The sequence below is a fragment of the Diadema antillarum genome, unplaced genomic scaffold, assembly GCF_040938485.1.
Source record: "Diadema antillarum isolate AM-2024a unplaced genomic scaffold, OU_Dant_1.0 scf00000014, whole genome shotgun sequence".
NCBI classification, from domain to species: Eukaryota; Metazoa; Echinodermata; class Echinoidea; order Diadematoida; family Diadematidae; genus Diadema; species Diadema antillarum.
Genome location: NW_027270903.1, coordinates 4292399 through 4316152, shown reverse-complemented (window position 1 = coordinate 4316152; position 23754 = coordinate 4292399). Strand labels below are relative to the sequence as shown.

Genomic DNA, 23754 nt, shown 5'->3' with positions numbered 1-23754 from the left:
TCACTAGAATATCGAACCCTAGAATTGCGTGTGCCAAAAGTTATAGAATCAGACACATCTTCAGAAGGGCCTGGATTCGGGTTAATGTCCCCACACATAAGCAACTTTACACGATAAGTTGATACAGTATTGGAGTAGTACAGTATGGGGCTCCCAATGTACTTGCCCTTTGGTTGTACAGCAGAGCCATGGGACATACCAGGCTGGGTAGCACACATACGACAATAGGTCTGTGATAGCTGAGTGCTATTACACAAAAGAAGGGCAACAAATACAAAAGAATGCAATGCCAATGGTAACATTGTGTCAGTGAGAGTGAACCACACAGAATCAAGTGCAGTGAAGCCTATGCTATAACAGGTATAAAATGGCTGTGGTTGTCTGCACTGTATACACTGTAGCTGTACTGAAAAATCAATCCACTGTAAATGCGCAAAAACAGTACAGAAATCACTACAATTTGTCCAGCAAGTGCTTGAAGACAAACATTCAAAGATAGAATACAATACACACTCAATGAAAAACTTACAACAGGAGAAATAAGCGAAGAATTAAGAGCTCTGCTGGCGGGCAGCCACCGGGCGCGCGCAACCACCACCAAAAAAAAAAAAAAAAAATAGGCCACACATATTGTCCATGGTTCAAACCATGGTTTCTATTGTACCACCTTCGTGAACTTGGGCCAAAGAGTTAAAGCCACTGATCACCATATAGACCTTATCTTGGCAACATTACAGTGAAATGCTTGCTCTCCATTCACAATGAGCGATCCATTCATTTCCTCCCAGCCAATGGATGCTCATGAAGTCCTTGCCACAGACTGGTATCCTATCTGCATTCTCATTCTCCTTGTCAGTAGCATCACTGCCAGACTGAGAAAGGACAACAGCTCCATGACGTACAGGGCATGCGTCCAGGAGAACCGTTCTGAGATGTAGGTGAGCGGGAGCCCGGCCAAGATGGCCCCAACTGGAAGGATCAAAAAGGGATTATATCTGAAGAGTTTGATTGCAAAAGGTGTTAACTCCATTCTTGTCAATTTGAGATCTTTGCAATTAATGCTGCTGAAACACATAGGAAATATAAAGAGATATTCAAAATACAGTGGACTCCTGTTATAATGAAGTCCTCGGGACCGGCAGTTTTTTTTTTTTTTGTTATATCAAAATTTTGTTGTAATCGAACAAATAAACAATACAAAACAAAGAAAAACAAAATTTTGCGGAGTTAATGTTTACTTCGTTGTCAGTAAAATTTCGCTGTAACCGTGTGTTCCTTCATGGGAGGACACTGTATTTCTAAGCAAAGCTTTGTGAATACGTATTTTTTGTTTTTCAATAGTGCATTTTTATTAGAAATGTTTTATTTTGCTCTGTCTGATTATAAATTTTTACAACATTACTGTTCACGAGTAGAGAGATTTTATTCATCTATTTTCTCTTTTGGACATACAAAAGAAGTAGGATGATACTAAGGCTCCTGTCAGACTGATTGCGAGTTTAAGTTACAAGCAAATAATGCTGGATTTGAAATAGAGATCTACATCAATTCATATCCCATAATATAGTACAACCCCCCCCCCCCCCCAAAAAAAAAAAAAAAAAATACACACAGAACAACAAAGTTAACTAAAAATAAAGAATAGAAAATAAAAACCTTAATAAAGATCAACACAAAAACAAACGACCAACCTAAATTAAGCTAAGTGACCATGCCTGAGCTTTTGCATTTAATTCAGAAGAGAAAAAAAGTTTGCAAGAATCATACGGATGACTAACTAAGCCTTCATTGGAGTACACCAACCAAAGGTTTTCTGTAAAATATTGCAGATAGAAATTAAAATGAAGAAGAGCTCATACCATTGGCAGCCAATGCCGCAAAGGCGTGGGCTGTTCCAGAGAGGTGTGTGGGGGCGCTCTCTATCGTAATGATGCCGTAGAGAGTGACGCAGCTATATTGTGATACGCCCAGGAACAAACCAACAATTAGGATGACCTCCTGATAAGGGGAAATGAACAGAAAAGAAAGTCATATCATATTTGAACAAATTGAAACCTTTTTTTTTTATGCACACACACTAAAATATGAGAGAAAATTTTGTCATTGACCACATACTTAACCAAATCATAGGTGCATTTGATAGCTACAATTCAAAATGATTGCCTTTCCACTTTCAAAAACAAAACAAAACAAACAAGCAAGGATCACATACATACATGTAACAAAAAAAGCCCAAGAAAACATTGTGAAGTCAAATATACTGTAAGATGAATGACTACTAAGAGAAATTTTGCTATATCTGTATAAAATGTGACCCGCTACAACAAAAGGATCCTAAAGTCGCTGACGGTTGAGATGAGAAAATCGAGTTTGAAGTCAAATCATCAAAATTGGTCAAAACAATCGGATTTCTGTTTTTGGCATTATTTTGTAGTCTAAAGTTTTTTCTATCATCTGCCGAAATTTCGAAGCTAAATGATGAAAGGAAAGGCAAGATATCAGTGTTTTTCTGGGCCATGATTTTCAGACTTTCAACGTAACAGAAACTGTCCGAAGATTTGGATTTAGCGCCGTAGCTAGACTCCGCCCCTAGCAACGAGGGAGTAATCTTATTGGTCAGTGCGTGGCATCCTGATTACTGATTGGTCATGCGTAGCCCGCTGGCGGCTAAGCTTGAATGAACATCGCGGAGGTCGCTAGGGGCATGCCTATTGTCAAGCAGTGGAAACTGTCTCGCCTCCCCTTGATCATGATAGCGTCGGAAGGAAAATGGCGTTTTTCTCGAAATTCTGATTTCGTCAACCACTTGACATGCGCTAATAAAATCATCGATATCTCCGCAACCGAATGCTTTTATGAGCTGTGCTATATATGAAATTAAAGTAGAAGAGTAAGGCAATAAGGTCATGCCATTTTCAGAAAATTGTCCTCCCCCGACTTTCGGATCTTTTTGTAGTAGCGGGTCACATATATTTAAACAAGCTTGGATTTATGCAGGCTGGCCATGGTTTCATATCCACTGCGAAACTTTCAGGTGTCTTGCTGCCTTATAATGTCTCATATAAAGACATAATGTTAATCAATTTCATATCGTTACATTTTTTCTTCAACTCCTTTATGTCCGGTTTTGTCTTGACATATCCGAGTCACGGTTCAAATTGTGGTGTCTATTCTACCTACATTGGGTATTCATTTGCTATATCAGATTTTGTGACTGGCTTTGGTCAGAATGTCAAAAATTCTAGCTGAGGTGAGCTTATACATCCCTTGACCCGTTGGGGATGGGCTGATTTTGCTACAACACACATTTCCCATGGACACCTGCCTGAGTATACTTGGGACTCATCCTCAACGGGTTAACAAGCACTGTAAATATTTGAAGGTTTGCGCTTACTAGATGCCAGATAGATTATCTTTAGATGCGATTGGGGCACTTAACCATTACTGTGCTTTGTTTTTATAAGCCAGTTCGGGGTTCCACTTTGAGCATGAGCAGAAAAAGGTCATTTGTAACAGCAGAGCATGTTGCATTTACATTCACTGTGCTACGCATCTCTGATGTAATGATTATTCAAGTGATCCTTATAAGTGGTGCTTGCAGGCACATCCACCTGACATCAAAAATGGTATTTGACAATATCAACAGAAAAAGATTGTCAATACATTCAATGCAAAATAATGAAATGGATGTTTTCCAAAGTGCTAATTGATGGATCATTCTGGTCACCTAGTCTATGCAAGTTCATCCTTTGTTTGAACATGACTGATGAATTCCACATATTGTTACGTCGGGCAAGCTTATGCCTTCTGTCGCTTGAAAACTAGTGGAGTGCCTAATGAACTGAGAAAGAAGAAAGGTCATTTGTACCCATGTGCCCATGAGCTAACCCCGAACTGGCTTATTGCAACTGATTGACAAATTGGCCTACATTGATCAGTGTTTTAACAGTAGCCATGATAGAAAATCATAGTAAATAAGGGGCTTTGTCTCTTCACTGTTGAGTTGCCAGGCTTGCTTCCTTTGCCAGCTGACATAGGTGTCTGGATACATATCATAAAACTGTATATTTCCCCTTAACCCATTCCTTATGGGAACCTGGAATACCAAGTTCTCAAAATGTAGACAAGAGTTTCCACATTCATGGCCTATATCCATGTTTATTTGTGTTAAGCTGCCAAGAAAAAGGGGTTTGATAGAAAGATTAGACTTTCTTCCATCAATATCTGTTTTCTTTCTCTATGAAAACTGCGTGCATCGTAGTATTATTTACCTTTTTTCGAATGTAGTGTGCACTTGTTTTGCTATAAAACTTGTGTGAAGATGTACATACATAATAGCAGTGATCAAGGCTGAGCTCAGAAAATGGTTTTTGCTGACCCCATTCAAGTGCCTCTTTTGTGTAATAAGAGTTTGTGAGACCATGAATGAAGATAATTTCAATGAAACTGGCAAAGTATTGAAATAATTTACCATACTCTGAAACTCAGTCAAGCGTCAAAATAAAAATGTCACATTCAGTTGGTACATGTGTCAAGTCAGTGAAACGTCTCACCTGGTAAGAGCTTGCATGAATGTAATTCCTCAGCAGATATATAAAGAGAAGATTGATTGCGACCATGAGGAGTAACCATGGATACCGGGGACTCCCTCGCAACCTCCGACCACCAGCCTGTGTGGACATATCAAAGAGAAGACAACATGTCATGAACTATAAGGCTTTTAGTCCTTACTGTGTTTTTGCTTTTCCATTGGCAAACATACATGCTGGAGTGCTTTCTGTAGTGTTGTAGACCACTAATGTGGTCTAGCACCCCCTGTTGTTGAAAGGTATTGTGAACACACCAGAAATGGCAGATTAAACAGCCAGAAGTGAAACGCGAGATTCGCCGTGATATCTTTCTTTATTGGGTCGTCCAAGCTGGTAGTCAGTAGACTTGTTAGCCTCTGACACGAATCACACAACTCTACACTTTCTATGCAGATTGGGGTTGATGTCTGGAAACGGTGGGTGCCTTCTAGCGCTCAAAGGTGAGAACCAAAGAGAACTGAATTAAAGCATACCATACTGAACTGTGCCAGATCTGGAGCGTTTGAGTGCTCTGTTGAGAAAGCTTACCTCCCGAGTTATTTTTAGAAGAGGTCATGCATTCTGTGGCAAGAGGGTTATTCAGCTGGAGCGCTTGAACTACTTTAATAGGTAGCTGTCCCGAACAAAGAGAATGAACTCTTTGCATTATGAGGTATGGGAATGATACGCGCATTTTCACATGCGGGCTTTTGGTACCCTTTTGGAGCTCATTGGGAAGTGGTCATGAAATAGGCCACAGAAGGACAATTCATAGTGTTGATGTGAGTGTCTATACAGAATGTTCCAAAAATAATTTTCAATGGGATTCTCTGCTACGATAACTTAAAAAATAGTGAATCAATCCAAATACAATTTCACAGTATGAAACTATAACTTATTACCCACATCTTAAAAAACAAAACAAAACAAACTAGAAATGTCGCTAAGGCGACTGCTATGCCTCCGCCATAATGCATGATTCTCCTAATAGGTCTATAGTATATGTGGACAATGTATAATTACATTTTCACAGTATTGGCAAAATATTGAAATTACATGTTTGTCACAAATGTGTTGAATGTTCACCTTCCTTTATCTAGGTTTAATTAGATGAATAGGAGAGCATGTATTTGGGGATTCAAGGACTTTAACTTGACTTTGACCCATTCATAAGTGTATGAATACTGTAATTTCAAGGTATGGAGAAAAAGTGTAATTTCTGTATTGAAAAGTACACTGTTACCATTTTCTTTTGGCCTTTGACCCTAAAATTCATAGGATAATCACTGTCAGGCAGAACATGCATAAATATGTAGTAAGTTTCAAGATAACTTGAGCAACTTCTGAGATATGGAGGAAAAAGTTAGTTCAGCACTTTCCCTTGATCTTTGACCTTTTGACCTTTGAGGCAAACCCCCGCCCCCCCCCCCAAAAAAAAAAAAAAAAGAGAAAAAGAAAATTTCCAGATAATCTAGGTTATACATGCATACACCAAGTGTAAAAAAAAAAAAAAAAAAAAAAAAAAAAAAAAAAAAAAAAAAAAAAAAAAAAAATTGCTGGCATTACATAAATACATGTATGAGGGAAATAGTAAAAATTTGAAGTGTTGCACTTGACCTTTGACCCCTGACCTTTGACCCTATGAACCCTAGATTCTCTAGATAATAACTGCCAGTCAGTACGTGTATATGTACTATGTTCCATGAAGATACCTTGAACAATTTCCAAGGTACGGAGAAAAAAGCGAAGTTTTAATATTTTAACTTAACCTTTTGACCTTTGACCTTTGACCTCATGACCCAAAACTTTCACCAGAGAATCTTAATTGGGTAATACATGATTACACTAAGTTTCAAGAAAATATCTTCAGGCATTGCATAGATATGGAGGAAATAGTGAAATTTTACGTATTTGGCCTTGACCTTTTGACCTTTGACCTTGACCATGTGCACCCAAAAGTTGATAGGCACAACTTCACCCCCTAATACACATGTATGCCAAGTTTCATTAGGATACCTTAAAAGGTTTTGATAGTTACCCTGTCCACAAAATTTATTACAGACGGACGGAAGGACGGACGGAAGGACGGACGGACGGACGGACGGACTGACAACCCGAAAACATAATGCCTCCGGCACCACTTCGTGGCGGAGGCATAAAAATAAACAAACATCCCATTCATTTTAATGGTCAAAGAAAAGTGAGAATCTTTGGAGAGCATGTCAGGATCCCTTTCCTCCAAGTTCTGTCCATTGTGTTCACACAATAATGATATGCAGTTCCAAGAGCATCCAAGCGCTAAACTGGAAGAAACGTATACATGACATGCTTTACAATGATCCAAATTTCTCTGTGACCACGTAACCTAATTGAGTTGGGTTTTCTGCAAAACATAGGTTAAAATGTTTTAATATCTTAAAAACCTTGAAAGAGCATTCAGACAGTTTCATTATATTGGAAGTTAACAATGCGGAAATCTGATCTCATTACATCGACGATCAAGAATTTCAGAGCACTTTGTATTCCTGTTTCCATGGCGACAGATACTCTATTTCCCCAAATCTAAACTCCTATGTGTTTGATGCAGTGCAAATGAATGATTATCATGTTTCAGGTGATGATATGGAGACCCCATGTAATCATTATTTCAGTGACGATTTCAATAAGAATTTCTGTAATGTGAATACTGATGAATATTTTTCCATATTTCGTTTAAATTCCAGAAGTTTATCCGCTAATTTTTCAAGTATTTCTGATTATATTTCAACGTTAGATCACAAGTTTTCGATCTACGCGTTTACTGAAACCTGGTTCAAACCACTTGTTCCGTCTTTGTATGGTATACCTGGATATTCTTTTATTCACAAACCGCGACAAAACCGGAGAGGTGGTGGCGTCTGCATATATGTTGACAGCGCATTGACATATGATGAGAGAACTGATTTGTCTTTCTCAAATGATTTCGTTGATACCATATTCATAGAGGTGAAACAGAAACGCGATAAAAACATTATCGTGGGAGTTGTTTACAAGGCCCCGGACACTGATTCTAGTGCATTTAACGACTTGCTCGAAAATTGTATCTCTAACATAGCTAAAGAAAACAAATTTTGTTACATTGTTGGTGATTTTAATTATGATAAATTGAAATATTCTACACATTCCGCCACTGGTGATTTCTTGAGCATAATGTATGAAAATTGTTTTAGGCCTTTGATTACTAAGCCAACTTGTTTAACTCAATCTTCCTACACCTGCATTGATAATATATTTACAAATGTCATGGATAAACGTATTATACCTGGGGTACTTTTCTCAGATATAACAGACCATCTACCGATCTTTCATATTACAAAGTCACATTGTGCTCAAGATACCCACTGCCCGAAAAGACATTGTAAACGGACCTTGAAAAAAATTGTGTGTGATGATCTCTTACGTGAATTGTATTCTAACAACTGGTCATGTGTCGAAAACTGTAAAGACCCCAATATTGCATATGAAGCTTTTATGAATGAATTTTAGTCCATGTGTGAAAAACATACGGTAGAATACAATGAGGCATTTAGGGGAAAGAAATACACTCCTAGAAAACCATGGATGACAAAAGGGATTATGTCATCAATTGCAAAAAAGCAGAGATTATATCAGAAACATATCACCTCCCCTTCCAAAAGAAATGAATTTTTGTACAAACAATTTAGAAATAGACTTATTAGACTTATTCGATTACGGAAGCAAGAGTATTACACACGTTTACTGGAACGAAACAAAAATGATATTTGTAAAACTTGGAAAGTTATCAATGAAATTCTGGGCAGACGAAGCAATGGCTCTAGATTGCCTCAACGTATTCTGAAGGGTCACAGATTAATAGAAGATGATAAAATGATTGCCAATATATTTAATTCTTATTTTGCATCAATAGGTTCTTGTATTTCAAAAAATGTCAACAAATCCTCAAACCATTTTTCAGATTATCTGGGCAATCAAGTAAATAAATCAGTTTTCTTTTTTCCTACTGATGAAAATGAAATCATCGAGGTCGTACAACGTTTAAACAAGGAAAGGTAGAAATTACGCGGTGCGTAATATATGTCCCCGCCGGAAGTAGCATTTTGTAGCAAAATGTGCAATATAGGTAAAAAATCAAGGTCAAAGGTCAAAGAAGTCAAAGGTCAAAATTCTGTGTAAAAGTTTTGAAGCCCTCACCTAGTGCCATCACATAAAGCAAATGGAATCGAAATCGGGTTAGAAATGGCGAAGGAGTAGCATTTTATAGCCAATGTACAATGCAGGTAAAAAATCAAGGTCAAAGGTCAAAGAAGGCAAAGGTCAAAATTCTGTGTAAAGTTTTGAAGCCCTCACCTAGTGCCATCACATAAAGCAAACGGAATCGAAATCGGGTTAGAAATGGCGAAGGAGTAGCATTTTGTAGCCAATGTACAATACAGGTCAAAAATCAAGGTCAAAGGTCAAAGAAGGCAAAGGTCAAAATTCTGTGTAGAAGTTTTGAAGCCCTCACCTAGTGCCATCACATAAAGCAAACGGAATCGAAATCGGGTTAGAAATGGCGAAGGAGTAGCATTTTGTAGCAAAATGTACAATATAGGTCAAAAATCAAGGTCAAAGGTCAAAGAAGGCAAAGGTCAAAATTCTGTGTAGAAGTTTTGAAGCCCTCACCTAGCGCCATCACATAAAGCAAACGGAATCGAAATTGGGTTAGAAATGGCGAAGGAGTAGCATTTTGTAGCAAAATGTACAATATAGGTAAAAAATCAAGGTCAAAGGTCAAAGAAGGCAAAGGTCAAAATTCTGTGTAGAAGTTTTGAAGCCCTCACCTAGTGCCATCACATAAAGCAAACGGAATCGAAATCGGGTTAGAAATGGCGAAGGAGTAGCATTTTGTAGCAAAATGTACAATATAGGTCAAAAATCAAGGTCAAAGGTCAAAGAAGTCAAAGGTCAAAATTCTGTGTACAAGTTTTGAAGCCCTCACCTAGTGCCATCATATAAAGCAAACGGAATCGAAATCGGGTTAGAAATGGCGAAGGAGTAGCATTTTGTAGCAAAATGTACAATATAGGTCAACGGTCAAGGTCAAAGGTCACGACTGAAATTCTGTGTAGAAATTTCAAAGCTCCCATGTAGTGCTATCATATAAAGCAAACAGAATCAAAATTGGCTCATAAATGACAGAGAAGTAGCAAATTGAAGATTTTGATCACACACGGACGTTTCATAGTCCCCTGCTCGAACTCGTTCGGCGGGGACAAAAATACTTTGTCTGCTGGACATGATGATATAAGTGTTGTATTTATTAAGAAAACTGTTTTTGCAATTGCCAAGCCTCTTTCTATTATATTCAATTTATCGTTAACCACAGGTGTTGTACCAGATGCATTTAAGATCGCCAAAGTAATTCCAATTTATAAGAAAGGCGACAAACAAGCAATAGAAAATTACCGTCCTATTTCTCTTTTAACTGCATTTTCGAAAATCCTCGAACGCATTATCTATAATAGATTGTATGATCATTTGCTCCAGAACAAAATACTGGCCAAAGAACAGTTTGGATTTCGACCTTTATACTCAACTGAATTAGCTCTTTTACATACCCTCGAACAAATCCTTTCTTCACTCGACAACAAAGAAACCGTGATTGCCCTGTACGTTGATTTAAGTAAAGCTTTTGATTCGCTCGACCATAGCATTTTGCTGCACAAACTGGAACACTATGGTGTTAGAGGTGTACCCTCAGTTGGTTCAGGGATTATCTGACAGATCGTAAGCAGTTCACATGTATTAATTGCACAAACTCTAGTACTTTACCTTTAACGTGTGGGTCCCTCAAGGCAGTATTTTGGGCCCTCTTCTTTTTTTAATATACGCTAATGATATAATAAATACATCAAAGTTTTTACAATTCATTCTGTATGCAGATGACACAAATATATTGTTTTCACATAGAGATGTAAATACTCTGTATAGTACTGTCAACACTGAAATGATGTACGTTTGTGACTGGCTCCGAGCTAATAAGCTACAGATAAATGTTGAGAAGACAAAATATATGATATTCCACTCTAACAGAAGTTTTCGGCAAGATGTTTCATAATCGAATTATTGATCAAGTTGATAGTATTAATTATTTAGGAGTTATTATTGATGATAAATTGACTTGGACTAAACATATAAATGATATTCATGGGAAGATAAGTATCTCTATTGGTATAATGCATAAGCTTTGTTCAATACTGCCGAAACATACTCTTTTTATGTTGTATAATGCCTTTATCTTGCCTCATTTTGATTATTGTAGTCTCGTATGGTCTGGAACCAGCTTAACTAATTTGTGTCGTTTATTTGTTTTACAGAAAAAAGCAATTCGAATTTGTTCAAACGCCAACTCTCTTGACCACACCGCTCCACTTTTCAAAAAATTGAATACTCTCACTCTGTCTGACAGTGTCTTAGTCAAACTTGGTCTTTTTATGTATAAATACTCGAATGCAACTTTACCTGACATTTTTGATGGTTCTTTTACACTGAATTGTGCATTACATAACATTGAAATTCGAAATAAGGATAACATTGTGTTGCCATTTTGTCGCTTGAGCATAAAGCAAAAAAATTCTGTTTTATATAAAGGTGCTAAGTTTTGGAATAATTTGGATTCAATTTTTAAGAATGTATCCACTCAAAGTGCTTTTAAGTCTAGATATAAACAATATCTTTTAAATGCCTATTGAATTGTATCAGTCCATCTTTAGTCTTGTTCTGTCTGTTTGTTTTTATTTGTGTAATGTAGTAGCATATGTCTTTTATTTCATCTTATTTGTCTATGTTATCTGTAACTGTCATTAAGTAATCTGAATGTAACTCTGAATTTGCATTTGCATGTATATTCTTATGTATCCAACTCTCCTAAAGGGGATCACTTGTCTCAAGCCTTTGGCTTTCTTTGTGAACTCCCCGACACATTTTACTCTGTATATATTTAAATTTTTATGATTATCAATAAAGTGAATTGAAAATTGAATTGATTGTAACCTTTCTTCTTTTTTTTTGGTGAAATGGGGGAGGGGCATACTGTACAGTTCCGTCTTTCTAACTCACCCTTGCTACCAAGTTATCTGTGATGAAACCCGATGTAATGCTTCCCACGATTGCTCCGAGGGAATAGGCACTTGTGAATGAACTTCCTGTCAGAAAAAAACAAACAAAAACAAAACAAAAACAAATACCTAAGCATATTAAGTTTCTGAACAATCAAAGTTTCTATAAATTCATATGAAAGAAGGACAGGCAGACACCTGAAATTGCTGGTAGCATTTTTGCTCTTTTATCATCATAATCAAAAAGATGATACAAGTTTTTGCATGCATGAAAACAGTCCAGCGTTTGTCTTGATTGCATGATGATTAGTTATGTTTTTTTTTTTTTTTTTTTTTTTTTTTTTTTTTTTTTTTTTTTTTTTTTTAGGGGGGGGGGGGGGGGGGGGGGGAGGTGTTGTCGGTAATTTCAGCCGAGAGGGACATATCTATGCTTGGAGTCAGTCCTTTCATCATTATTATCAGAAAAGCCACAAATTCTGTACAGTATTAGTTTAGCCCATCTTTTTAGGTCTTATTTGCATGTTGATTTGTCTGTTTGTATGTTTGTCTCTTTTCTTGGGAGTGGTGTTGTTGGTGATTCCAGCCAAGAGGGACAAATCCATGTTTGCACTCAGTCCTTTCATCTTCGCTATCAGAGAAGGTACAAGTTTCTGTACAGTATCAGCCTAGCCCCTTTTGGGTCTTTCTTGCATGTTTGTTTGTTTGCTTGTCTGTTAGTTTGTTCCTATTCTTGGCAGTGGTGTGTCTGTGATTAAAGCTAAGAGGGACACACCCACATTTGGACTCAGTCCTATAATCTTCATCATCAGAAAATCTACAAGTTTCTGTACGGTATCACTCTAACCCCTTTTGGGTCTTTTTCTGCATGTTTGTTTGTTTCTTTTTTTGGGTGGTGGTGTTGACTGTGATTTTAGCCGAGAGGGACTCACCTGTGGTTGGACTCAGTCCCTTCATGTTCATTATCAGAAAAGCTAAGATTTTCTGTACAGTATCAGCCGAGATCCTTTATGGGTCTTTTATTGCATGTTTGTTTGTTTGTTGGTTTGTCTGTTAGTTTGTTTCTTTTCTTGGTAGTGGCGTTGTCTGTGATTAAAGCCAAGAGGGACACACCCACGCTTGGACTCAGTCCTTTAATCTTCATTATCAGAAAAGCTACAAGTTTCTCTATGGTATTAGCCTAGCTCTTTTTTGGACTTATTTGCATGTTTGTCCGTCTGTTAGTTTGTTTGGTTCTTTTCTTGGTGGTGGTGTTGTCTGTGATTCCAGCCAAGAAGGACCCACCTGTGGTTGGACTCAATCCCTTTTCCTGGATGAGGAACAGCTGGCCCCAGTCTGACACTCCGTGGATGAGGAAGTTGGTGATGAGGAAGAGGAGCGAGATGACCCAGAGGGCCGGGCTGCTGACGATGGCCCAGAGATTGGCCAAGGCACTGGAAGACTGGGTTCCTGGGTGGTCAGCGGGATAAACCGAAATGTATATTGTGACATCCTCCAAGCAGGTGATACCACGTTGCCATGGTAACATCCATCATAGTCATTTACATGTGGAAATAAGGCTTCTATGCGGAAGGGTACTAGGAGGAACAGGAATGTGAACTGAGTTAATTTCTACTTGATTATTGATACCATGTTGCCATGGTAACTGTCATAATGGTCAGTTACCAGTGTACTAAGATTTCTATGCTGAAGGGTCCTGGTTTGAGTCCAAAAGACACCCAGGGATTCACTTCATACTATTCAACAGAGGTCAACTTAACCTGGCACAAATTTCAGACATGAACAGTTGCTGCTATCTCAGAAGACTACATCAAAATGCCTCAGGAATGTTCACATTCAGTCTTCCAACAAGAGGGCAATGATAACTATGTGAACGTATAAAACCAGAACGAGGAGTTCATTTGTCCTTCAGTCAATACACGAATCTAATGGCCAAGCCAAGAGAGAACATGCACGACAATAAAGTATCCACTGATCTTGTTTTTGTTTTTGTGTTTATAATTGAATGTTTTATTTCAGTGAGGTGGGAATTTAGGTTTAGTAAAATAGGTTATGATTGTTTCTAGAGTGTTATGATAAACACAAACAAATATATAGCTAGCCTTTTAACATTTTTTTTTTCATGTATAATTATGCAACTGATTTATATACATATGGGCATATCTATAATAATTTCAATAAATTGTAGAACGTATTTATGTGTTATATAATATCAAGACGGTGAATCAATTGAGTTGTAAGTAAAAAAAATATGATTGATAGTAATAAATGATGACATTATATATGTATGAAGTTTTGTTATTTTACATCTAATACATTCTTTGCTGTTTATATGTTACCAGTGTATTTGTGTCTTTATGAGAATGGAAATATAACATCATACTTATCTATGATATATTTAGGTAAATGATGAAAATAGCTGTAATTTGTGAATGTATTTAAAAATTTCAGGTTTAGTAAATAAATTCTGTTGATGAAATAATTGCATTTTGTGTACATGGAATGGTAGGAGAATATTAGAGTCTGAGAATAAGTTATAAAAGAGTCAAACTTTTGTTTCATACTAATCATGTAAGCAGAGTAGCCTCATGCTATGTTTTGAACATTTTCCTATTGAAGACCCCTGTTCTCGTACATGTAGTTATCATATGTTTGTCATTTTATATATTGATTAATTTATCATTTATCTATTTTTTAATCATTTCTCTACTTCCTTTCATTTATTTATCTTTTTATCTATCTATTAATTAATATATTTATTTATTCATTCATTCATTTATGTATTCTATTTCTTTATTTCCACTCTAAGGGTGGAGAGCCTTTTCAGTACAAGACTGAGTTTCAAAGAGGCCCATGCAGAAATACAATGGTGCACTTAGTAAAACAACCACATGAATAACTATAAACAACGAAACAACACAAATTAAAACTACTCAACATGAGGAATCTCACATCTCTTCATCACACAATATGGGAGGTTCAAGTACTGCCAGCATAAACATTGGCACGGGTTATCTATTCCCAGATACTTTTGCTTGTAATGCATGTGATAAATCTATTCACTACAGGTAATAGTTGTTCACTTGATACCTCAAGCCTCCTTACACACCACAATTCCCACGATGCCAGCCTGTCAGAATCAAAGGAGAGCCACGAGAACACAAGTCCCTCAGCCACAGGAAACTGGATTACATCGGGAAATGTGTAACTGCCATGTTACACCTAACGGATGACTCACAGCATAGTGATACACAAGGTGACACTTTCACAGATACAAGGATGACCCAGTCATTTTGCATTTGTTTTGTTTTGTTTTGTTTTGTTTTTTGGGGGGCCCCAACCTGTTGAATAGTTTGCTAGCACATTTACGCTATGTACATCAACAGAATCTTTCAAGAGAAACATAAAGACATACAACACTTATTTTTATTGTAATGTGACACTATTGGAGAGCTGTATGTAAAGCACATACCGCAGTTTTTAATTGATTATGCACTATATAAGTGTCAGTTTATTGTTATTATTATTGTTATTATTATTACTATCATTATTATTATTACTGTTGTTATTATTATTATTATTATCATTATCATTATCATTATCATTATCATTATCATTATCATTATCATTATTATTATTATCATTATTATTATTATTATTATTATTACCAGGTTATCTTGTTATGGTATATTATCGGCATGCATTCCTCCTTCCAATGAAGAGTCGCATCTGCCACAGAGTTGCTGCACAGACACCATGAGATGACAATGTGAATTCCTTGCCACAGAATATGAGTGCAGTTCCTATGTCCGTTCATGAAAGCCTATGGCACAATGAGCATGATTTCAACCGTTTGCTTACTAGTGCTTGCCACCTTGGGTGAATCTTGAGGAGGTCGCATCATTCGCCCCTTTTTCTTGTGTGGGTGGGTAGGGACTACGGGGACCACTTCACTGGGTTGGAACCCCGCTCTTTGAATGAAGTTGAACCTTAAATGTTTGAGAGTTGTGGCTAACTTACAAGACGGACCTCCGTTTACATGTAGTATCCTATCCGAGGGACGGGGTGTTTTGCCTCTTTACTAGAAGGAGAAGGGGGGCAAAATGCTCACATACAACATTGCTCAGTGAGACTCGGGAATCAAACCCGGTCCCGTAGATCAGAAGGCAGACACTTTGCATGAAGATTTCTACGTGAGATCACCTGCTGAAATGCAATGCATGGAGCATATTCAGACCTGCATATGCAGCAAAGTTTAGTCAAGAAGAACACCTGTAGAATCAACCGCCGCTGAAGTCTGCCACAAACAAGATGTTTAACTCTATAGGTTATCCTTTTGAAGACATACTGATGCAAGAGAGTTTGTCAGAACAGGCCTCACTTATTTCATTCATAGTTGATGGATTACCTGCTCCTGATGCTTCACAATCAGCAAAAGAAGTCAAAAGTAAGGACACCATGGTCAAACAAAAGAGAAACTCGGAAGAAAGTTACAGATCAGAGAAATCACACAAATTGATGCCAGCTAGGAAAGAATCTGCATTTTCAAGTGAATCCAAGGCCTGTGCGATCAGAAAGGTGGACTGCCAGAAAATTACACAAGACATTTAGCAATCAATCAGAGATGCGTTCTATGCCACTGGATCTCTTTAGTTGCAGAGGGAACGACTGGCAGGGTATCTGAGCATTACTACAGATGACAAGGGAAGGAAGAAGAATGTTTACACCCTTCCTCGAATGAATGACACCTTTGGTTCCTTGACAGTTAGTAAGACAATGTTTCTGCGAACACTCGGAATCTCAGAAGGACAAGTACGCACTGTGATCAACAAACTGCAGCCTTCTGGTAAGGTTGAAAATGAGAGGAGAGGAGGCAGGCGTAAAACTGTGAAACAGAGAGACAAAGATTTGCGGGAGTCAGTAACGGGACATATTATCATGTTCCCAAGAACGGAGCCACATTACTGTAGGGCTGACAGCAAATGCCAGTATTTGTCTGCAGATCTCAGTGCATTACAAATGTATGAGATATACAGACATTATCACAAATAGCTACCCGCAAAAGGGACGATGGGAATGTAAAGAAAGCAAGAGCGCCGCTATTGTCTGAATGTGAACATGCGAAATGCTAGCAGCACTCATTCAGCGCTCTGCTTCCTTCAACCAAAGAGCACATCAATTTATATTTGCAACTTCACGGATTATTTTGGATTCTGAACTATGGGCGCTGGTGACAAGGCTGCTTCATTCTCACATCAGAAAAATCTCAAAGAGATAAACCTGAAGTTCCATCACCCAAAGAAGGACACATGTGGACTCTGCATGTCATATCCACAAGGATCTGCAGAAAAGAGACAGGAGCTTAGGAAATGATATGAGAAACATTAAATCATGCCAAAGGAAAAGGTGAGGGAGGATACGGAAAGAGCCAAACAGAGCTTCTCGTGATCAAGATTACTGTGCAGCTGTGTACGATCTGCAGGCTGTCATCTACTTGCCCACATCAAAGAGGTCTGAGTTTTTCTACACGCAGAGACTAGGCAACTTCAACTTCACCGTCAATGAGCTTGGAAACAAGAACACCACCTGCTATCCCTCACATGAGGGCCAAACAGAGCATGGCTCGAGTGAAACACTTTTTTTTCAACTTTTGAGTGACGACGAGTGACGAGAAATCATGGTTATATATCAGAGTTTATTGTAGAATAATGAATGAAATAATTTTTTTCTTTAAAATGTCTTTACACGTTCTTGACAGGTTATGTCATCTACAGATATTTTACCACTAGTTAGAGAAATTTTAGACAATCAGGATATCTCTTTCCTACCCACAGCCTTAAAAGATTTAATGTTTAATTAGTAAATCATTATCTTCATGTCTTTGAATGCTCTTGACAGGTTATGTCATCTACAGGTGTTTTATCACTAGTTAGAGAAATTTTAGACAATCAGGATATCTCTTTCCTACCTACAGCCTTAAAAGATTTAATGTTAGTATAAATTCTTATCTCTCCTGCTAGTATGACCGTTTGGGACTTGCACATGAAGTACTGTTTTTGCAACAGCAAAAACTTCAAATGCGATTACCTCAAAATTTACTTTTGCGTCTCTGTGGCTTATCATATCTCTTCATGAAAGCACTAATGATATGGTAATAAGATCAAAGATATTTTATTTAGTCTCCTCTGACAGGTGTCATGGTACTTGTGAAATTTGCTTTGTTATTTTTGTGTCCTTTTTTTAACCCCTTGACACATTGCTTACAAGGACTGCATTTGTCATGTTTACACTTTAAAGGCATTATTTACCACTTGCAGATGAAACAAAAACCCAACATTAGTGCTTCTAAATAGTTCTAAAATGTGAGTTAGGGATGGAAACAACCAATGTAAAAAAAAAGAAAGAAAAAGAAATGAACCAGTATAGGCAATGTTAAGTATTGTTAAACATACTAAATGTGATCAATAGTTTTAATAAAAATGTTTCCAGACTAAACCATCTACAATTATGGTTTAATAAGAGAAGTAGATATTTCTCCTTATATTTTAGGCTTTATTGCAAAATTTTTATATGGTAGGATGTTTGTGATACAACTAACCTACACATATGCATCAAATGTGATATCTCGAACATTTTTAAAATCGCTGCTCCTAAATGGTAAACAGTAGCTTTAACCCGTTGAGGACGAGTCCTGAGTATACTCCTCGGGCGAGGGTCTTTGGGACTTGCGTGTTGTAGCAAAATCAGTACGTCATCAAAGGGATTAAAAGAGAATGGCAGGATCATGATGGCTAACGGGTCAACTCACGGTCACTTGACTGCCCCGAGCTGCCGACTCCTGGATGCGGCTGAAGAGGAGGAAGGCCTACATCCTCTGGACTGCTCCTCATCATGAAACCTGCTGCCGTGGCAACGATGACGGCACCGGAAGCTGGAAGGAGCCAAAGGATGAGAAAGATAATATGGAGCCTTGCAGAGGGTGTAAGACTTGAACTAAGACTATGGATTAAATAATCAACACGAAGGGTTAAATAACCAAATAGTGGCTCTAACCATGCACTCGGCTTTTACCTGCTTTAACTGTATGATAGCAGACTGCTCCCAAAAAATTAATTTACAAAGTGCTCTTATTCCTTTTTTTTTGGGGGGGGGGAGGGCTATTGTTTTCATGAAAAGTATTTCATTCAATTAACCTTTTCCTTTCAGGAGACTTGGTTTATCATGTTTCCAAAATGTAGCCAGGAGTGTCTGCATTCGTGACCTAAATTCATGTTAATTCAGTGTTACGCCACCCAGGAAAAAAAAAAGAGGCTTTTATAAAAACAATAGAGCTTCTTTTATCTGATGTTTTCTTTCTGAATAAAAACTCTTTCTGTGGCAGTATTAATTGCCTTTTTTCAAAATCGTGTTTGCTTATTTTATTATGAAACTCATATGAAGATGTACATAGCGATCAAGGTTGAGCTCAGTAGATTTTTGCATTGGCTGTCCACATTCAGGTGCCTCTTTTGTGTAGAATGATAGTTTGTGAACCTATCAGCACACACTCTATTTATACCTACAGATTCTTATACCTATTCCTACAAATGCCTACTATATTAAACAGTACTATAGAAATATATATGAATGCAGAAGCACTGTATGCCATTGCCAAAGTCTGTCTCAACATGCAACACTACCAAGTACAGGCTCACCAGCAACACCAAGGCCATATTCCTACCACACCCTCACAGGAGACGATATTTACATACCAAGCAAATCACAACAGTCAGTATGAAACGGTCAAAATTGTTTATAGTGGCCCACCGAGCAAGACAGAAAGAGAGACTGTCAATAAACAAGTGGCTGCTACGGACAGTGTCTTTAATATGACTTTCTCTTGGAGGAATTTTTCTTTTTTTTTCTTGTTTTAGTGGCCATGTACAGCAGGTAGCCACTATAGACAGGTGGCTACTATAAAAAAGGCTGCTATACGCAGGTAGCCACAAAGGCAGGTTTGACTGTATATCATTGTTTACCAGCCATTCATTACCTTACCACAAAACTGCATGGAGGCCCTCCATCCAAAGGACTGGGCCAGAATCGTCAGTCCCAGTGGTCCCAGAGTGCCAGCCAGGTTGGAGGCCGAGGACACCACACACCATGACAAGCCAATCTCTGAGGGCAGATACCACTGTGGAGGGAGACGGTAACCATGGAGACGTGACAGCTTAGAATACTTGAGATGCACAAGAGTCAGGACATTAAAAAAAAAACAGCAAACAAACAAATAAAAGGAAGACTCTCCTCTTGCCGTGCAGCTCTTTATTTAGTCACTTGAAATTTAAAGACTGCAATGTGTCAACAAAATAGTTGCTGCTGAAAGAGCGTAATGTATATCACCAGGTAAATCTACTTGTAAGTGAAAAAAAAAAATACTTGAATGCTATAGAATGAGCATACTAACATAACTGTGATTCAATCAAAAACCTGTTTTACAATAAAGACAGAAAGAAGAAAGAACAAAAATGAGGAACTAAAAAGAGAAGTAATGATGATGATGATGTTGATAATATTCCATACTGATGATGATAGTAATGATAATACTAATGATATTAAAATATGTATTGATATCTTTAATAGTAGTAGTACAACTACTACTTATAATAATATAGCAATAATATCAAGACAATCATGATTATCAACTTTACAAAATTGATGATTAGAAGAATCCTATGTTAAGACTTATTCTTTCTCTTGCAATTTTGGGGAAAAAAAACACCCAAAGCAAACCAAAACAAAACAAGCAGAAACAAAAAACTCACAACCACATACGTTAACAATTGTTTACTCCTTCTCTCACACATTATCACTACAAACAGCACTCGACATCACTAGTAGCACTTTCTTCTCACATTAAAGAGAGGTCTGTCGAACCTGTTTCAGGACTTTTGAGACCCCAGGCCAGCCGCACCCCTGGGCAAGGCCAATGAGGAAGGAGGCCGAGACGAATCCAGACACGGAGCTGGCTACTGACTGCTGGAGGGCCAGTACACCGGTGGCGAAGAGGCCAAGGGGGAACATGAAGCGGGGGCTGACGTGATCGGAGAGCACCCCGCCCACAAACTTACTGATGGAGTATGACAGGGATAGGCTACTCGCTACCGCTCCTGGAGATGTGTGAAAAAGAAATAAAAGGTGGGTTCTCAATTTTCAATTTTCATGTTCCTATCTCAAATTATCATATTTTGGTGAATTTGCATCTAATATCAACAACCATATAGACCCTGCATCTGAATACCACTTTATAAACACATCTGTCCATGATTAATGCCAACTTTCAAAGCAGTAGCATCATCCATTCTAAAGTTATTAGAGTTGAAAGTGAAGACTGTGTACAGGGTTTTTAACAAATTAAAAAGGGACTAGTACACCTAATCAGCAGTTCAGAAAAATAGCTAAAAACACACATTCTTTTTCATTCTCCCAAATGTTAGCACAATGTAGGTTGATCTTTCAGAAAATATGAATAAGTCAGATTTGGCTAGGCTGACCCATTTAACCAATTTTCAGTCCTCACACAAAATCAGTGCATGCGACCGGTGGTTGGTTTAGGGACCTCAGAGCTCTTTTGCCAATTTTTTTTTTTTTTCACATTTTGATTAGACATACGCCCTGTACTTGTACATGATTTTGTTGTTTTAATCTTAGCTTGGGGTTACATGGTAAGGAAATCTTGCCCCTGCGTGAAACAGTATTGAACAATCTCAGCCTTCATCCAAGAGACTCATATTTACCTAGCTCATTGTTTTCCAGGCCCTTGTCTGCTATGATTTCAGGCATCAAGTAGATGAAGCTCTTCCGATTGAGGTAGTAGAGTCCGTAACCCACAAAAAGAACACAGACGTTGATGAGCCGCCATTGTTGGTAGACAGTTCTCATTTCACTGGACTTTGAAAAAACAAACAAAAGAGAAAAAAACATTCACAAAAGTTTTTAAAAAAAATGAAATTCCTGTTTATATCTGTCATTTTTTCAAAGGCATGGTACAGTATTGGTGGAGATGAGAATTGGGCTTTTAATCTTTTTAAGATACCAAGAAAACACTTATGAAATAGTACAGAGCATACCATTTTAGGATGAATTCAAAGTTTATTTGATGAAAATCGGGTTTGGAATAACAGAAACATCCAAAAACAAAGTAAAACAAAGCGATCGAAATAAAAGTGTAACGTTAGTGTTAAAAAAGTCAAAGTAGCCCCGGTCCGGAGCACTCAGTTGAGTGTTGGCATAGTGAATCTCTAAGTGAGGCAATTATCTCACAGTAACCGTTAAGTAAACGCATCGGCGATCCCAACACTATACTAGTCACTAGATCGATGCCACGGTATTTGTCCCGGTTCACGGTGGGCTTCTTATCTGCCGTTTGGACATGTATGGTCAGCCCAACACTGACCATATAAATTACATGATACATGCCCCAACGTCCCTCCACCCCCCTAGCTGTCTGTTTCTATGTTCTGTCCTCACCCTTTCCGCTATTCTTCTATCATCCCTCCTCTTCCACGATGTCTCTGCCTACTACATTGTAGGCTAAACACCTAGGCCGATATGGCGATAAGACAACTAGATTCTAGAGGCGCCTGCCCCCGGGAAAGGCCGAGACTTCACCGGCGTCGGGTCCTCTACCTGCTTACGACGGGAACGGCGTATCCCTGCATTTCGGTGCAGGAGTAGGCAGGTGACATCTTTTCCGAAAACCTGTCCCCTTCTTCCTCTGTAAATATCTCACTTGTAAATATTAAGAGTAAAATGTGATTATGGTCTAGTTTTTTGTATGAACAATGATGAAATAATTAAAAGTAGTGTAGGTTTTTATAATTGAATTTTAAGGGTATATTTGAATAAATATATTTTTTGGAGCAAATTGCCCACCCGGCAGAGAGCTCCACAAATCTAAAGAACAACAACAACAACCAACGTCAGATAAGAAGCCCACCGTGAATTAAGAGACAGGTATCATCGGTCTACCCCAACACGTAGGCCTACACGTAAATTAACGTGTCGGGCTGTTACCGGTTACAGCGCCTCGCAACGCCGCCGCGCCACCGTAACGTTAGAAAACTAAGTTAAAGTTCTAGTCTAACAGTGGTTAGTATACACTGCACTGGCAATTTGAAGAAAAAAAAAATGTCTCCAAAAGAAAAAAAAAATAACGGCGCTAAATCAGAAGGCTTAATTGGAGCGAAAGCATCGACCGACAATAAATACGGGAGTAAAATATTAGGCCTGAGATTTAGATGGATCCCGACACCAAAATTGTAACAGCTCGCGTAATCGTCCTCGCCGGAACATGCGCGCATTGTCAGCCGCACCTTCCCGGTGGGACCGAGCAGCAAGTGCCTACCTACTGAAGTGCAGCAGTGTTTGTAGTCTGATCAAAACGATACACCATACGTATTGCGTGTTCCTTTCCCTGTCAAAACAGACTACCAGTACGGTATAATATCATGTAATACAAATCAGAAGCAACCCAAGAATGGAATTGAAAAGGGAGGAAAATACTTACAATGCAAAGCTTGACGGGGTAGGCCTAATAATGTTTTATTTATAGCAGACCTTCTGAGCAATTTACTGGTATTGTAGTCAGCTAGCACTGCAGTTACAAAGAACTACGTCCGATTTCCTGTGCATGTGCCGTATCCTTTAATGTCGCCCTCTTGTGTCCACTATCCGCATAACCTACCGCTGCAGTTAGTCTGTACCACGAGTTACCATTACTGCTGATTGATGAACTCGAAAACAGGATCTTGCAAGGCTGGTCTAGTATCCAATTTGAGGTGGTATTCATGAGGATTGGGCTTTTATCTTCTTATTTTTTGCGAGACACAAAGAAACCATATTTGAAATAACATGAATATACATTTCTAAGAGTAAACCAGAGTTTATAAGGTGAAAATCGGTTTTGGAATGGCTGAGACATAAAAAATATTTAAAAAAAAATATGTGACCCTGCACCACAAAACCAACAAAAAGTCGCCAGACATGTGGATTTTTAGTTTAGGACAGACTCTGAAAGAGCAGGCTCTAAG

At 38.1% G+C, this 23754-nt stretch overlaps 1 protein-coding gene across 1 annotated transcript; it reads right to left on the bottom strand.

Moving 5' to 3' along the window:
- Positions 1-799: 799 nt before the first annotated feature.
- Positions 800-22410, bottom strand: LOC139722068 (glucose-6-phosphate exchanger SLC37A4-like). Its single transcript, XM_071633393.1, has 10 exons — positions 22360-22410; positions 21460-21613; positions 20600-20832; positions 19721-19856; positions 18492-18614; positions 12968-13132; positions 11688-11773; positions 4554-4670; positions 1860-1998; positions 800-969 (listed from the first exon to the last, which is right to left on the bottom strand). The coding sequence occupies exons 1-10, from the start codon at positions 22408-22410 to the stop codon at positions 800-802; spliced, it is 1374 nt and encodes a 457-aa protein (XP_071489494.1).
- Between the last annotated feature and the right edge of the window lie 1344 nt (positions 22411-23754).